General features: G+C 42.2%; 1 protein-coding gene and 2 long non-coding RNA genes across 4 annotated transcripts; all 3 read right to left on the bottom strand.

Annotated features, from left to right (window-relative positions):
• Positions 1–206: 206 nt before the first annotated feature.
• LOC135563564 (zinc finger protein 436-like) lies at positions 207–5,633 on the bottom strand. Its single transcript, XM_065006366.1, has 2 exons — positions 5,041–5,633; positions 207–2,192 (listed from the first exon to the last, which is right to left on the bottom strand). The coding sequence occupies exons 1-2, from the start codon at positions 5,402–5,404 to the stop codon at positions 1,717–1,719; spliced, it is 840 nt and encodes a 279-aa protein (XP_064862438.1). The 5' UTR covers positions 5,405–5,633; the 3' UTR covers positions 207–1,716.
• A 1,020-nt stretch (positions 5,634–6,653) lies between these two features.
• Positions 6,654–9,535, bottom strand: LOC135563567 (uncharacterized). 2 transcript variants are annotated; one of them, XR_010460378.1, is made up of 7 exons: positions 9,321–9,532; positions 9,192–9,233; positions 8,950–9,123; positions 8,835–8,870; positions 8,184–8,737; positions 7,792–7,903; positions 6,655–7,697 (listed from the first exon to the last, which is right to left on the bottom strand). It is a non-coding gene; the product is annotated as an uncharacterized LOC135563567 (long non-coding RNA). The 2 variants fall into 2 exon arrangements; XR_010460377.1 differs by having other exon boundaries at positions 6,654–7,697; positions 8,184–8,870; positions 9,321–9,535.
• Positions 9,536–9,636: 101 nt separating this feature from the next.
• Positions 9,637–16,530, bottom strand: LOC135563568 (uncharacterized). The gene is made up of 3 exons (XR_010460379.1): positions 15,963–16,530; positions 9,895–12,454; positions 9,637–9,807 (listed from the first exon to the last, which is right to left on the bottom strand). It is a non-coding gene; the product is annotated as an uncharacterized LOC135563568 (long non-coding RNA).
• Positions 16,531–17,069: the final 539 nt, after the last annotated feature.

Raw genomic sequence — 17,069 nt, 5'->3', positions numbered from 1 at the left:
TTGATGATGGAGTGGAATCGATGAAGTTCCTCTGCTGTCCCCTGGAATAGAAGGAACACGTCATCAATGAAGCCTTTTACAGAACCTGATGAGGTGCTAGAATGGATTGTTAGGGCTGACAATCACATTCTTCTCTAACAACCCCATAGAGATTGGCATAATTAGATGCTATTCTTAAAACTACAATGACCACAATGCACTGCGTGTCTACTGGTCTTGTCTGTTTATTTTACACCGGCTATGTAAAAGAGACCGAAGAATGCACAATGGTCAATGCTATCCGGGGTCGTTAGGACATCCCTACCCTAAACCCCAACCGTAACCCCTACCTAACGATTTTAAATGTCAACTTCAAAGGGCTAAGGACGTCCCAAGGATGTATCTCTACCTGAAAATACATGATCTAAGTGATTGATCGTTGGTATTCATCAGTCATAAAGCCTAATTCACTTTAATGAACTACTAAAATAGTGATTTTGTCAGACAGCAGCTCTACCCTTTATTGACTGACTGATCCATTCATCCTTTCCATCCCTCTTCAGCCTTCCTCTCCTGGTTAGGAAGAACACTTCTACAGCCAGAGAGGTGAGAGGTCACACATGCTTTAGATGGTAAATATTTATGTCCCCTTAGTGGTTCATCACGTCAGCAAAAGGGAATATGTTCCATCATCGATGTTAATTTACATTAGTGCAAATTGTCCACTGATATTGGTGTAATTTCTCACCCCTTTTGGATGTATAAAAGTTCATTTCCCCTCAGGCACACACATTTGTTCTTTGTTATTACCTGAGCTACTGCCTGTTCACCCCACTATCATCCAGAATGCGAGGTCAGTACAGGTGCATTTTCAATCTCAAGGCCATCAGACTGTTAAATAGCCGTCACTAACACAGAGGCTGCTGCCTACATACACAGACTTGAAATCATTGGCCACTTTAAGGAATGGAACACTAGTCACTTTAATAAAGGTTTACACATCTGGCATTACTCATCTCATATGAATATACTGTATTCTATCCTATTCTACCGTATCTTAGTCTATGTATTACTCATCCCATATGAATATACTGTATCCTATCCTATTCCACTGTATCTTAGTCTATGTATTACTCATCTCATATGTATATACGGTATTCTATCCTATTCTACTGTATCTTAGTCTATGTATTACTCATCTCATATGTATATACTGTATTCTATCCTATTCTACTGTATCTTAGTCTATGTATTACTCATCTCATATGTATATACTGTATTCTACCCTATACTATTGTATCTTAGTCTATGCCGCTCTGACATCACTCGTCCAAATATTTATATATTCTTAATTCCATTCCTTTAGATTGTGTGTATTGTTAGATATTACTTGTTAGGTATTACTGGACTGTTGGAGCTAGAAACACAAGCATTTTGCTACACCCGCAATAACATTGCTAACTAAACAAGTGTGTGACAAATAAAGTGTGATTTGACGTATATAGGTCTGGTGTTGGTCATTCTACACACTGTGTTCTACTACCCAGGTCTGGTGTTGGAGATCATTCCACACTCTGGGTTCTACTACCCAGGTCTGGTGTTGGAGATCATTCCACACTGTGTTCTACTACCCAGGTCTGGTGTTGGAGATCATTCTACACTCTGTGGATCTCCTGCACATATTTTCTGATATTTAATCAGATCACTTGAATGAGAGTATCTCTTGTCACATTGCTCTCAGCTATATGACTGCTCTCCTGTGTGTGTTCTCTGGTGTGATACCAGGTTGCTTGACTGAGTAAAACTCTTCCCACACTGATCACAGCTATAAGGCTTCTCTCCTGTGTGTGTTCTTTGGTGTCTATCCAGGCTGTTTGACTGAGAAAAACTCCTCCCACATTGCTTACAGCTATATGGCTGCTCTCCTGTGTGTGTTCTCTGGTGTGATACCAGGTTGTTTGACTTCGTAAAACTCTTGCCACACTGATCACAACTATAAGGTTTCTCTCCTGTGTGTACTCGCTGGTGTATTTTAAGTTTTGATGAAGATTTGCAATGTTTCCCACAGTCAGAGCAGTAGATAGATTTCTTCCCTGTGGGTCTCTGCTGGTGTTTCTTGAGGAGTTCAGATCTGGAGAGAGTCTTCTCTGCCTCGTCAGCATCATGATGTTGTTGAGGCTCCCCAGATGATCCACGATAGTCACGTCTCTCTCCTGTGTGAACGACAAAGTCAGACAGATGGTTAAAGGCCCACAACAGCAGAAATCCACTGTTTATTTAAGGTAAAAGGTGATGCCCAGAGCGTACCCATGAGGTTGTACAACAATTGACATCTGTTAAATTATTTGACAGTTGACAGAGGACCAGGGCACAAATAATAATACAAATAAATAATTTTGCTCTTTATTTAACCATCTTAAAATTAAAACTTCTTTGTTCATTGAAAATTGTGAATAACTCACTACAGGTTAATGAGAAGGGTGTGCTTGAAAGGATGCACATAACTCTGCAATGTTGGGTTGTATTGGAGAGTCTCAGTCTTAAATCATTTTCCACACACAATCTGTGCCTGTATTTAGTTTCATGCTAGTGAGGGCCGAGAATCCACTCTCACATAGGTTGCCAAGGCAGGATACTCTGAGCGCAGCCCAATCCTTCAGATTAAATAACATTTTCACAGAACCGCTTGTTGCAATTTCGATGAGGTTCTCTTGTTAAGATATCGGTAAGTGGACTGGAGGCAGGGCATGAAAGGGATAACGAATCCAGTTGTGTGTCATCCGTTTCGGGAAAGTACCTGCGTAATTGCGCACCCAACTTGCTTTGCTATATCACATTTGACATAGTCCGTAAGCTTGAATTCATTTGCACACAAAAAAATCATACAATGATGGAAAGACCTGTGTGTTGTCCTTGGTAATGCAGACAGAGAACAGCACCTACTTCCTAAATCATAGCCTCAATTTTGTCCCGCACATTGAACATAGTTGCGGAGAGTCCCTGTAATCCTAGATTCAGATCATTCAGGCGAGAAAAAAGATCACCCAGATAGGCCAGTCGTGTGAGAAACTCGTCATCATGCAAGCGGTCAGTGAAAATTATGATCAGTAAAGAAAACGTTAAGCTCTCAATCTAAAAAAATGTGTCAATACTTTGCCCCTTGATAACCAGCACACGTCTGTATGTTGTAAAAGCGTTACATGGTTGCTGCCCATATCATTGCATAGTGCAGAAAATACGCGAGAGTTCAGGGGCCTTGCTTTAACAAAGTTAACCATTATCACTATAGTGTCCAAAACGTTTTCCAAGATGTCAGTCATTCCCTTGGCAGCAAGAGCCTGTCGCTAGATGCTGCAGTGTACGCAAGAGCCTGTCGGTAGATGCTGCAGTGTACCCAAGAGCCTGTCGGTAGATGCTGCAGTGTACCCAAGAGCCTGTCGGTAGATGCTGCAGTGTACCCAAGAACCTGTCGGTAGATGTTGCAGTGAATCTAAGTGGCGTCGGGAGCAACTGCTTGATGCGCGTTACCACACTACTATGTCTCCCTGCACCATCAGTACAGATACCAACATGAGCAGCAGCCACATTTGGCTACATACATTTTTGGAATTCCCGCGAGAGAGTAACGGTTAATGTGATTGGAAGTTAATTATTTGACTAAGCTACCTGTATTTGACACGGTGTTGCTATTTCGCTGAACACTAGATGGTTTCATTGTATTTTTGGCAATGAAACGAGGCTACTCGGGTGAGAAACAAACCTCACCCAAATGTAAAGCCCCGTTGGAAAATATAAATTGACCGTTTGAAAATGTTAAGAAAATGTATTATTTGTACATTTAAAAAAATGTGAATCACATTATTACTTGGCGTACCCCTGACGGCATACTCCAGTTTGGGATTACCTGCCATAGACCTACTGTAGGACCCATAACTTCACCTAACAACAACATAGACCTACTATAGGACCCACCTAACATAGACCTATTGTAGGACCCATAACTTCACCTAACAATAAGAGACCTACTGTTGGACCCATAACTTCACCTAACAACATAGACCTACTGTAGGACCCATAACTTCACCTAACAATAAGAGACCTACTGTAGGACCCATAACTTCACCTAACAACATAGACCTACTGTAGGACCCATAACTTCACCTAGCAATACCACAGACCTACTGTAGGACCCATAACGTCACCTAACATGGACAAACTATTATAGAACTACGTTAATGACAGTATCCATTTGGGTGTTGTCAATAAAGTTAAGGTGACTCTCGGTTAGAACCATTGAGTAGTGCGAAATCTGAAATTTATTCAGGATTTCTGTGCCCATGAAAGCTGTTTTCCCAGCGTAATTTAAGGAGACACTAAATGTTACGTAGTTAGAGAGCATTTCAGAGATCTGAATACAAAAAACTGTAGGAAAAGGAAAACAACCTAAACCACAAGGCCAAATCTACACTGGAGGAGCTTACCAAGATGACATTGAATGTTCCTGAGTAGCCTAGTTACAGATTGGACTTAATTTGTCTTGAAAGTCTATAGCAAGACTTGAAAATGGCTTTCTAGCCATGATCAACAACCAACTTGACAGAAAGGGAAGGATAAAAAAAAAAAGAATATTCACATGAAGATCAGTAACCTTTTGGATGACATCACGACTTCCCATCAAGACAACTACTTGAAGGCCTTACTATGACATCACTCACTCCTTCTTAGTTTCCAGTTGTCTAAAAAAAGAAACTATTTTGCACAAAACATTTATTTGCTTCCCTTTAATGTGCTTATACTTTACTGTATTTATATATCACTTTTCAACAGGAAAAGTTAAAATCACTGGAGGACGTCATGAACAATTCAGACAGTACAAAAACATATTCAAGTGTAGAATGTAAAATCACACAGCTCAACAACTGCAGTTTGTGCCCCTGTTTTATAAGATACTACTCACTGTATTTACTGGTGTTAATCATACCAATGCCCGTTATGATAGTACTCACTGTATTTACTGGTGTTAATCAGATCAAGGTCCCTGCTTTATAAGATAGTACTCACTGTATTTACTGGTGTTAATCAGATCTCCAGTCTTCTCTTCTTCGTCCTCCTCCAATGTGACAGTAATCTCCCCCTCTTCATCCTCCACTCCCAAAACGGCATCTTCCTCCTCCTCTTTCACTCTGAACGCGTCTTTCTCTTCCTCCTCGTCTTTTACTGTAACATCCTCCTCTTTCACTCTGAACGCGTCTTCCTCTTCTTTCACTGTAACGCCTTTCTTTTCTTCTTTCACGGTAACAGCCTCACCATCTACTTGTTTTTGTATTGTAACAGCCTCCTCTTCCTCCTCCTCTTTAACGATAGCTTCTTTCTCCGTCCAGCAGACCCCCTCTTCTTTATCAGGAGAGTAGCTTAGTGACCTCATGGTCGGAGATGTTAGCTAGCTAGCATTAGTTACCAGACTAGTGCTAATTTAACCAGCCAGCTAGTTGACTTACAACGTAAATATTAAATTAAATGAGGTAGCTAGTTGTTTCCACATAAGTATGTTTAAATCATATTGGCAAATAAACCACGAAATTGTCTAAAGAACTTGAATGTTCCGACTTCGTTATTTGGCGAGCTATCGAGGTGGCTGCAGTTGTTGAAGAAGCGTTCCGTCCACTAGATTATACGTCACAGTAGAAACATCGCCTGAAAGACACAAATCGCCACCTGCTGTCTGGAGGGACAGACATTCTTCAATGAATTATAATATTATTAAGCAGTTTTGGGAAACGTTTTTTTCCCTCTCCATTTAATAAGAATATTATATCAACACGTGTTGTTTGATTAGTTCAGATTTTGTATGAGAATTTAAAACAAACATCTCCTCCACATCTTTATTTCTTATTCAGTCAAATAACTAGATATCAAAATAAGCCCCTAGTTATTGATACCCTTGATAAAGATGAGCAAAAATGTATAAAATAAATAAATAAACTTTACCCACTACCAGGATATTTTAGCCCAACACCTGGTTACTTCTCTGCTAGGAGGCTGAAACTTGGCCATAAGTGGATCTTCCAGCAAGACACATCAACATCCACAAAGAAACGGTTAATTGGGCACAAAATCAACATTTTCAACGGCCATCTCAGTCTTCGGACTTCAACTCCATTGAAAACCTGTGGTTTGAATTGAACAGGGCAGTCCATAAGCACAAACAAAATACATCAAGGACCTGGGGCCTGTTGCACAAAACTAGGATAAGGGATTAAGCCAGGATATCTTGGTGATCCTGGCTCAATTGATCCGTAATCCGGTTGCACTAAAGATGGATAGGGGGCAGGAGGATATGTTATGGTATAAATTACCATGGAGATTTATTCTGTGGAGCTAGCCTGCTCCAGACCAGGCTAAATTCCAGGATCTATTTAATCTCATCCCTAATGTCAGTCAGCAGTCACCACAAATGGAAACCAATAGTTATTTCACTGCTCACTATACATTGTTATCACATATAACTAGACCCACTGTTATTATTTAAACGTTTGTGATCATTAATTTCAATGATTTTGGATAAAAAATGATTTTTAGATGTTGCTATCATTAGATAATTTACAGTTTCCCATAGACTAGAAGGCTATATATAAAATGATAGAATATTAGGGCCACAGAGGGGAAAAAAACACAAGTCATAATATTGTAACCAGTTGTTTTAAAGGAGGACAGTTGTTAAAATGACAGATGTGGGGCATTTCGTGAAATTGTACTTCAGTATGGTTTCATAAACAAAGACATGCTGATGTGCCAGAATATTAAGTATCACATTGTCATAAGTATCAAAACTGTAAAAACAATATGTAGCTTTTCTGCAGAAAGAACCAGCCTCATAAATTTATGACTTTATCCTTTTTCTTCAGTGTGGCCCTAGTACTCTGTCATATAAACAAATACACATTCCATATGAATATAAAAACAATGTGTAACATTATGTTCCTTTATTGAATAAGGACAAAACAAAGCAGGTAAACCATCAGCTCCTTTCGAAACTGAAGTCACAGTGACTCTACAAGATGGAAAGCACAGAATCCAAGCATATTATACAAAATGATACATACACATTCAAAGGTCTGTATATAACACACCCTGCATGTCTGCACACTAAAATAAATGCAGGACAAATCCATACACATCAACTGAACAGACAAATGAATGGATGCAGTAGCCTCCCTGCAGCCTTGTATTACACACAGTATACCGCACAAACATCATAAGAGGCCAAATTCGTCAAAAAACGAACCCAAAAAAACCAAATTCCTCTGCCACCGCAGGACATATTTAACCAAAATTGAAAGCACACATACTAACTAAAATAATTCAACACATATTGGTCCCTCAGCAGCCGACCACTGTCGTCATCAGGGAAGATTGCCGGATTGTCCCAGTCCATGGCTGGTGACACTCTGGGGGCCCTCTCCTTCCTCAGGCAGGCCACATTGTGGAGGACAGCACAAGCCACAGTAATATCACATGCCCTAACAGGGCTGACCCTTAATTTGTGAAGGCAGTGAAAGCGTGCCTTCAGGAGGCCAAAGGTCATTTCAACTCTGGCCCTGGTCCTGGCATGGGCATGGTTGTAGGCCTGCTGTGCTTCCTGGGGGTCTGTGAAAGGTGTCAGGAGAAAAGGCTGGCAGCCATACCCCTGTCTCCCAGCAACACACCAGAGAATTCACCTGTCAACACAAAATCTCATCATTACTACCTCATAAACACAGTGATATTCTTGACACAGCCATGATGGTTATAAATAGGGGTTGTGTGGCTTACCTTGTGATAGGCACTGAGAGATTTCAGAGGCCCGAAAGATTCTGGAGTCATGGACTGAGCCAGGCCATTTTGCCACAACATTGCTGATCACACAGTCAGCATTGCAGACCATCTGAAATCATAAGATGAGGAATATTACACCAATCAATGCACATCACTGGCAATGCAGAGTGTTCGTCAATGGACAATATCAAAAGTTATGTTCACCTGAACATTAATGCTGTGAAAGGATTTCCTATTCACAAAATCGGCCTCATGGGCACCTGAGGGGGCTTTTATCCTTATGTGTGTGCAGTCCACTGCACCAATGACATTGGGGAAACCTGTCACACAAAGTAATGAGTATCCTACTATGTGTTAACAGTGGTCCTGTAATTTGTAGATCCTCTTACCTGCAATCCTATAGAACTCCTCTTTGATGTCACAGAGTCTTCTGTGGCCAGGGAAGGAGATGAAGACATCTGCTAATGCTTTGATAGCCAGACACACACTCCTTATTGTGCGGCAAATTGTGGCCTTGTTCAGCTGTTCTGCATCCCCCACTGAGTACAGGAAGGCTCCACTAGCAAAAAGCGCAAGGCCACACAAACCATTTGCTCCACACTCAGTGCATGGCTCCGTGCAGTGCGGTGCTTAATCCTGGGACCCAGTAGTCTGCATAGATACCTGATGCCATCTGCAGAAAACCTGTATCTTTCATATAGATGGTCATCAGGGAAGGCCAGTGGGTCCAACCGGTCCCTGAAGACCCTTTCTCGCCTGAAGGCTCTCCTCAGCACAAGTGCTTCTTCATCCACCACATCTCGCACAAATGGGCATGCCATTGTCAGAGCAGAAAGGAACACACAATTTTGGGCCTTCATATAGGCTAGTGGCCACACCTGGTGCTGGGGGGGTGGGCAAAAGAGGGCGATGCCTTATAACGATGACTTGGTTGTACTGATTGCTGGGAAAATAAAAAAACCTTAGAAAGATGCCACCGTCCTGTGTGCTCACAATAAGAGCTCATATGTCATGGCTCACTTGACTTTACGAGAATATACCTAATTTTTATTTTGAGCTGTGTCATCTTCTTGGAGCTGGGGGAGGAAAGAAAAATAATGATTAATACATTTGTGTTACAGTTAGCATACAGTGTACATTGAAGGCATATCTCACCTCCCTCTCAAGTTTTTTTATTTCAAGGTTCAGTTTCCTAATTGTCCTCTTTTTTATTTCAGACTCCAGTGCAAGATTTTCCATCTTTTTCTTCTTGTACTGAATGTCTATGTCTGCCAGTTCTATTTGGCGCCGGAGGTGGTTGCCATACAACTTTCTGATAGCTTGTGAGCTCTGTGAACACAATACAATTAGCGCAGCTGGAATTTGGCAGGATGTGGTGTCCTTTTATTAATACGCACTATGTTGCCAGGCTGGTTTTCCCACTGTATAGCATCTGGGTCCTGTAAAAGAAATTAGATTTTTTGATTTTGATGAGGACTCCTCACCATTGTAGAGTAAATAGTACTTTCACAGTCTTAACATGATACCTCATGCCTTCTGGAATCCAGAGAGATGGTCTCCTCCTCATCATCGTCTCCATCATGTGCTGTTGCTGCTGCACTGGGGCCTTCACCCTATCACATTTAATCGGATTCATATTGAAGCTAGTAGACAAGACATGCCAGGCCTACAGTATGCCTTTGATGGAGTACTCACTGGATCAGCATCGTCTGGTGCTTGTGCTGGTGGCTCTAACAGGAACACAGTGCTGCCAGGCAATAGGTAAACCAAAGTCAGACAGTCCAAATTGATTCAATATGAATGTGGTTGTATCCATGTAGAGATGGAAGGACATACCTTGAATGAAGCGGGTGGCATCTTGGGAGGAACCTATGCTCGTCTCTTTCCCCCCAGGGATCCCCTCTAAGACGGGCCTGCCTTTATTTAGCTCCAAGGCCATGTCCTCTGCTGGGGTAAGGTCAGCCTTTGGTGACCCACCACCCGTGCCTTGTCTGTAGGTATTCTTTTTCACTGCTAAAACAGTACAGACAATGTGTGAGCAGGCACCTTCTGGGTACAATATATGCTTGTGCTTTGTTAAATATTAGTCAGGGACCATACCATTCTGCAGAATGTTCTTGTATTTGATTTTGACCTGCTGCCATGTCCGTTTTGGCCCGTTCATGTTTAATCTACACACACACACACACACACATTTAATGGAGTCACACTGCAAAAAATTACTATTTTTGTCTTGTTTTCAGTAAAAATATCAAAAAATGTATCATAGCTTTATACAGTGTGATGGAGTTACTTTACACAATTTCACTCATATCTGCAGTGCATTTCAATTAAAAATTTAACCGTTTCATAATTACAGTACAACTGCATTTTTGGAGATGTGAATTAAATATTTGAATTGTAATTGTGATGTTTCAGCGGAGCAGTGAGTGTGTAATTGTGCACTACTTACGCATTCAGGCGGTCTGCAATACTTTGCCACGCTTTTTCTCTTTGCTTTATCACTGTGGCGGTGTTGCCTTTCTTCTTAATTATATCTTTTACCTCCTCGTATGCCTCCATGAGGATTTGTGCTTCCGACGGGGAAAAGTACGCGGCTCTAGTTGCCATGGTAAATCAGTTAATCTGTGATCTGTGGCGGGGTCTATTTGAGTGAGCCGTGAGCGCGCACCTATCCAGGATTGGTTTCACCTGGCTTAATGAATCCGTGTCTGCTCATCCTGGCTTGGTCTTTGTGCAACCAATTAAGCCTGGACGCACATGTTTTGGCTTCATTGAGCTCAGCTGAGTCATTTATCCCGGATGTCTTAATTCTACTTTTGTGCAACAGGCCCCTGGAGAGATTATGTATGGAGGAATGGTCTAAAATCCCACCCAATGTGTTCTCTAATCTCATAAAACATTTCAGTGTCGTTATCCTCCCAAGGGGATGGTGCTGGAGTATTGAAAACATGGGTGGCAATAATTCAGACCCCTACCTTTTGAGAATTACATGTTAAACTAAATCTCTTTCTCTGAGCAATTGTATTAGTATCAAATAATATAATTTCCCTTTATTTGTTACATACAATATAGCTCAGTATTTGAATTCCTTATCTTATAGTCGTTTATCAAGGGTGTCAACAATTTTGTCCCCCACTGTACCTCCATACTGCTGCTACATGGTGTAACGATACATCATGTAGATGTATATAATGAACAGACTAGGTCTATACTGCTCCTACATGGTGTAACAATACATCATGTAGATGTCTATAATGAACAGACTAGGTCTATACTGCTCCTACATGATGTAACAACACAGTGCATTCGGAAAGTATTCAAAACCCTTCACTTTTTCCACATTTTGTTACGTTACCATGGCAGCCTTGTTCTAAAATGGATAAAAAAATAACAATAATATTCACCAATCTACACACATAGTGACACTATAATGACAAACCAAAAACATGTTTTTAGATTTTTTTGCTAATTTATTCAAATAAACTGAAAAATCTACATAAGTATTCAGACCGTTTACTATGTACTATGTACAAAGGGTATATAACAAAGTATTGAGATAAACTTTTGTTATTGACCAAATACTTATTTTCCACCATAATTTGCAAATAAATTCATAAAAATCCTAAAATGTGATTTTCTGGATTTTATTTTTCTCATTTTGTCTGTCATAGTTGAAGTGTACCTATGATGAAAATTACAGGCCTCATCTTTTTAAGTGGGAGAACTTGCACAATTGGTGGCTGACTAAATACTTTTTTGCCCCACTGTATATATACACATCTATATTTGTTATTATATCTCTCAGATACAGGACCGACACCTCAGAACAAACTTCCTTTAATTTTGGGGGGGGAAACAATGTTACTATGGTTACTGTTGTTCCATGTTGTGAATTTTATCCAATGTGTTACTATGGTTACTGTTCTTCCATGTTGTGAATGTTATCCAATGTGTTACTATTGTTACGGTTGTTCCATGTTGTGAACGTTCTCCAATGTGTTTACAGCAGTATGGACAAATCATTTTTTGACAAATAATTTTGAAATATTTTTTGTTGATACTTCAAGGCGTCTTACAATTCAAATTAAATAGCAAAATGATCCTTGGTATAACCTTAAAACATTTCTCATTCCGTTGTCGTTGGAGTGAGGCCTAGCCTACTGGTGAAGGGGGTCTCATTCATATTGGGAAATAATTTGGCAATCCTTTCTTTGGGGTAATTATATCATTTGGGCAAATTTATTTCAATTTATTTACTTGTTGGACCCACCAAATCAAATCAAATGTATTTATAGAGCCCTTCGTACATCAGCTGATATCTCAAAGTGCTGTACAGAAACCCAGCCTAAAACCCCAAACAGCAAGCAATGCAGGTGTAGAAACACGGTGGCTAGGAAAAACTCCCTAGAAAGGCCAAAACCTAGGAAGAAACCTAGAGAGGAACCATGTGGGGTGTCCAGTCCTCTTCTGGCTGTGCCGGGTGGAGATTATAACAGAACATGGCCAAGATGTTCAAATGTTCATAAAGGACCAGCATGGTCGAATGATAATAAGGCAGAACAGTTGAAACTGGAGCAGCAGCACGGCCATGTGGACTGGGGACAGCAAGGAGTCATCATGTCAGGTAGTCCTGAGGCATGGTCCTAGGGCTCAGGTCCTCCGAGAGAGAGAAAGAAAGAGAGAATTAGAGAGAGCACACTTAAATTCACACAGGACACCGAATAGGACAGGAGAAGTACTCCAGATATAACAAACTGACCCTAGCCCCCCGACGCAAACTACTGCAGCATAAATACTGGAGGCTGAGACAGGAGGGGTCAGGAGACACTGTGGCCCCATCCGAGGACACCCCCGGACAGGGCCAAACAGGAAGGATATAACCCCACCCACTTTGTCAAAGCACTGCCCCCACACCACTAGAGGGATATCTTCAACCACCAACTTACCATCCTGAGACAAGGCTGAGTATAGCCCACAAAGATCTCCGCCACGGCACAACCCAGGGGGAGAGGGGGGGGGGGGGCGACAACCCATGTCATTTCTCTCCTGTTATATTAGACCCACCACTATGTCATTTCTCTCCTGTTCTATTGGACCCACCACTATGTAATTTCTCTCCTGTTATATTAGACCCACTACTATGTCATTTCTCTCCTGTTCTATTGGACCCCCCACTATGTCATTTCTCTCCTGTTATATTAGACCCACTACTATGTCATTTCTCTCCTGTTCTATTGGACCCACCACTATGCCATTTCTCTCCTGTTCTATTAGTTTTCATATCAACATTATTTCATTGTCCAGAAGCCAAAAGGCACAATCCTCCTCTCCACCCTCTCCGAGTTGGGCATCTCCGGCGCGGCCCACGCTTGGATTGCGTCCTACCTGACAGGTCGCTCCTACCAGGTGGCGTGGCGAGAATCTGTCTCCTCACCACGCGCTCTCACCACTGGCATCCCCCAGGGCTCTGTTCTAGGCCCTCTCCTATTCTCGCTATACACCAAGTCACTTGGCTCTGTCATAACCTCACATGGTCTCTCCTATCATTGCTATGCAGACGACACACAATTAATCTTCTCCTTTCCCCCTTCTGATGACCAGGTGGCGAATCGCATCTCTGCATGTCTGGCAGACATATCAGTGTGGATGACGGATCACCACCTCAAGCTGAACCTCGGCAAGACGGAGCTGCTCTTCCTCCCGGGGAAGGACTGCCCGTTCCATGATCTCGCCATCACGGTTGACAACTCCATTGTGTCCTCCTCCCAGAGCGCTAAGAACCTTGGCGTGATCCTGGACAACACCCTGTCGTTCTCAACTAACATCAAGGCGGTGGCCCGTTCTTGTAGGTTCATGCTCTACAACATCCGCAGAGTACGACCCTGCCTCACACAGGAAGCAGCGCAGGTCCTAATCCAGGCACTTGTCATCTCCCGTCTGGATTACTGCAACTCGCTGTTGGCTGGGCTCCCTGCCTGTGCCATTAAACCCCTACAACTCATCCAGAACGCCGCAGCCCGTCTGGTGTTCAACCTTCCCAAGTTCTCTCACGTCACCCCGCTCCTCCGCTCTCTCCACTGGCTTCCAGTTGAAGCTCGCATCCGCTACAAGACCATGGTGCTTGCCTACGGAGCTGTGAGGGGAACGGCACCTCAGTACCTCCAGGCTCTGATCAGGCCCTACACCCAAACAAGGGCACTGCGTTCATCCACCTCTGGCCTGCTCGCCTCCCTACCACTGAGGAAGTACAGTTCCCGCGCAGCCCAGTCAAAACTGTTCGCTGCTCTGGCCCCCCAATGGTGGAACAAACTCCCTCACGACGCCAGGACAGCGGAGTCAATCACCACCTTCCGGAGACACCTGAAACCCCACCTCTTTCAGGAATACCTAGGATAGGATAAAGTAATCCTTCTCACCCCCCCATTAAAAGATTTAGATGCACTATTGTAAAGTGGCTGTTCCACTGGATGTCTTAAGGTGAACGCACCAATTTGTAAGTCGCTCTGGATAAGAGCGTCTGCTAAATGACTTAAATGTAAATGTAAATCCTAGTTGCTGCAGCTTTAGACTCCCCCTCTTTCTAAGCTTATAAGATAGATTTTCATCTGTCAGACATGAACCTCTACCAGGTGGACTGTATAGAACGGTGTGTTCATCTCTGTCAGATATGAACCTCTACCAGGTGGACTGTATAGAACGGTGTGTTCATCTCTGTCAGATATGAACCTCTACCAGGTGGACTGTATAGAATGGTGTGTTCTAATAAAACACTATAGGAGTTGTCTCCAGATGCATATTCATGCCATGAGGCTAGTAGCTTAGCATTTCTCTCCATTGAATACAGGCAGTTGACGTCAACAAACCTCATAGAATATAAACAATAGATTACAATAATAAGATGTATCCACCAATCCAAAGAAAGGATATGTGGGAGCTAGACAACCCACAGTGCCGCTTTGTGGACAACGACTCCCCTTGTTAGGGTGGAGAGACATCTTGTCAGTATAACCATAATCTTTGCTGTAGCCAACCCAACTCTCGCATGGCACTATTGGGGGCCACTACACAATCCTCGACTTTGGCGATGTCATTTACAAAATAGCCTCCAATACCCTACTCAACAAATTGGATGCAGTCTATCACAGTGCAATCCGTTTTGTCACCAAAGCCCCATATACTACCCACTATTGCGACCTGTACGCTCTCGTTGGCTGGCCCTCGCTTCATACTCGTCGCCAAACCCACTGGCTCCATGTCATCTACAAGACCCTGCTAGGTAAAGTCCCCCCTTATCTCAGCTCGCTGGTCACCATAGCATCTCCCACCTGTAGCACACGCTCCAGCAGGTATATCTCTCTAGTCACCCCCAAAACCAATTCTTTCTTTGGCCGCCTCTCCTTCCAGTTCTCTGCTGCCAATGACTGGAACGAACTACAAAATCTCTTAAATTGGAAACACTTATCTCCCTCACTAGCTTTAAGCACCAACTGTCAGAGCATCTTACAGATTACTGCACCTGTACATAGCCCACCTATAATTTAGCCCAAACAACTACTTCTTTCCCAACTGTATTTAATTTATTTATTTATTTTGCTCCTTTGCACCCCATTATTTTAATTTCTACTTTGCACATTCTTCCATTGCAAAACTACCATTCCAGTGTTTTACTTGCTATATTGTATTTACTTTGCCACCATGGCTTTTGCCTTTACCTCCCTTCTCACCTAATTTGCTCACATTGTATATAGACTTGTTTTTTTTACTGTATTATTGACTGTATGTTTGTTTTACTCCATGTGTAACTCTGTGTCGTTGTATGTGTCGAACTGCTTTGCTTTATCTTGGCCAGGTCGCAATTGTAAATGAGAACTTGTTCTCAACTTGCTTACCTGGTTAAATAAAGGTGAAATAAATAAATAAAAAAATACACAAAAATCACTACATGCCGTGCCCCCCAGTCTGCGGTCAGCAGATAGACCCTTCTCAAATATATATGTTAAGTCACTTTTTGGAAACAGAAGGGAGAAAACAAGGGGTAGCTTGCTCTCTACGTCGTCTGATTCTAGACATATCAGTCATCATCCTAGGGCCCTCCGTTGAAGAGGTATTGACAAGCCAACTCCGAATATCCAAAGTGAACAAAAACTATTTAAGGCAGAACTTACTGGTGTTAATCAGATCTCCTATCTCCTCCTCTTCATCTTCCAATGTGACAGTAATCTGCCCTTCCTTCTGCACTCCAAAAACTGCATCATCATCTTTCTCTTCCAACCCCTTCTTTCACTGTAACATCCTCATCCTCTTTCACTCTGAACGTGTCTTCCTCTTGTTTCACTGAAACGTTTTTCTCTTCTTCTTTCACTGTAACAGCCTCACCCTCTACTTCTCGTTTTACTTTAACATCCTCCTCTTTCACGACAACATTCAGCCCCAGAGTTTCTTTCTCTGTCCAGCAGATCTCTTCTTTGACAGGAGGATAGTAGTTTAGGGAGCTCATGGTCGGGGATGTTAGCTATCTATCATTAGCGACTAGGCTAGTGCTAACTTAACCAGACAGCTACTATAGCTGACTAATACAAAATAACGTAAAATTACAATAAATAGGTTAACAAGTAGATACGACAGAAGTGTGTCTAAAACACAGCAGCTAATATAGGCCGAAAGCATATAAATAGCTTGAATCTTTCGGCTATGTTGTCTAGCAAACTACCGAGGTGGTTGACGAGCCGTTTCCCAAAGAACCGTCCACCAGATTATACGTCACGCTGGCAGCGTCGCCTGAAAGACGCACTTCGCCGGCTGCTGACTGGAGGGGAAACGCAGTTGAGGATCATATTTTCAGACAAAGACTATTTTTAAAATGGATTTAATTAAATAATACTATTATACTGAGACATACAGAAACCTGAATGTGTTGATTGACTGGTGTGAATATATATATTTTTTATACTACAGCACATTTAAGCAGTGGCGTGCCGTGGGCCTGAGGGCTGGGCCTTCAGTGAGGTCCTACACAGTCCCACCTGAATTAATCCACCTCATCATTATGATGCCATGGCTCTAGACACTATACATTTAGACAGAAACGCAGTATAAAACCAGGCGCTAAGTCACCTTGAAATTGACATTTTTATTCATAAAATTGCAGGGGAAGAGTACAATACCTTTTCATTGTGCAGCTCCCGTTGCCCTGCACGCTTGTTCGTTGAGCTGTAGATCCACTCGGGTGTCCCCAAAAGTTTTCAAAAGCACCATTGCTTGTAAGTGCCCAG

The sequence above is a fragment of the Oncorhynchus nerka genome, linkage group LG21, assembly GCF_034236695.1.
Source record: "Oncorhynchus nerka isolate Pitt River linkage group LG21, Oner_Uvic_2.0, whole genome shotgun sequence".
In the NCBI taxonomy this organism is placed as follows: domain Eukaryota; kingdom Metazoa; phylum Chordata; class Actinopteri; order Salmoniformes; family Salmonidae; genus Oncorhynchus; species Oncorhynchus nerka.
The sequence above is the reverse complement of the archived record's forward strand: the minus strand, read 5'-3'. Positions and strand labels throughout refer to the sequence as shown.

Coding starts and splice junctions, on each gene's coding strand:
- LOC135563564 (XM_065006366.1), bottom strand. CDS start 5,404: ATGAGGTCACTAAGCTACTCTCCTGATAAAGAAGAGGGGGTCTGCTGG. Junction 2,193..5,040: donor GATTAACACCAGTAAATACA/GTGAGTACTATC, acceptor TCGTTCACACAG/GAGAGAGACGTGACTATCGT.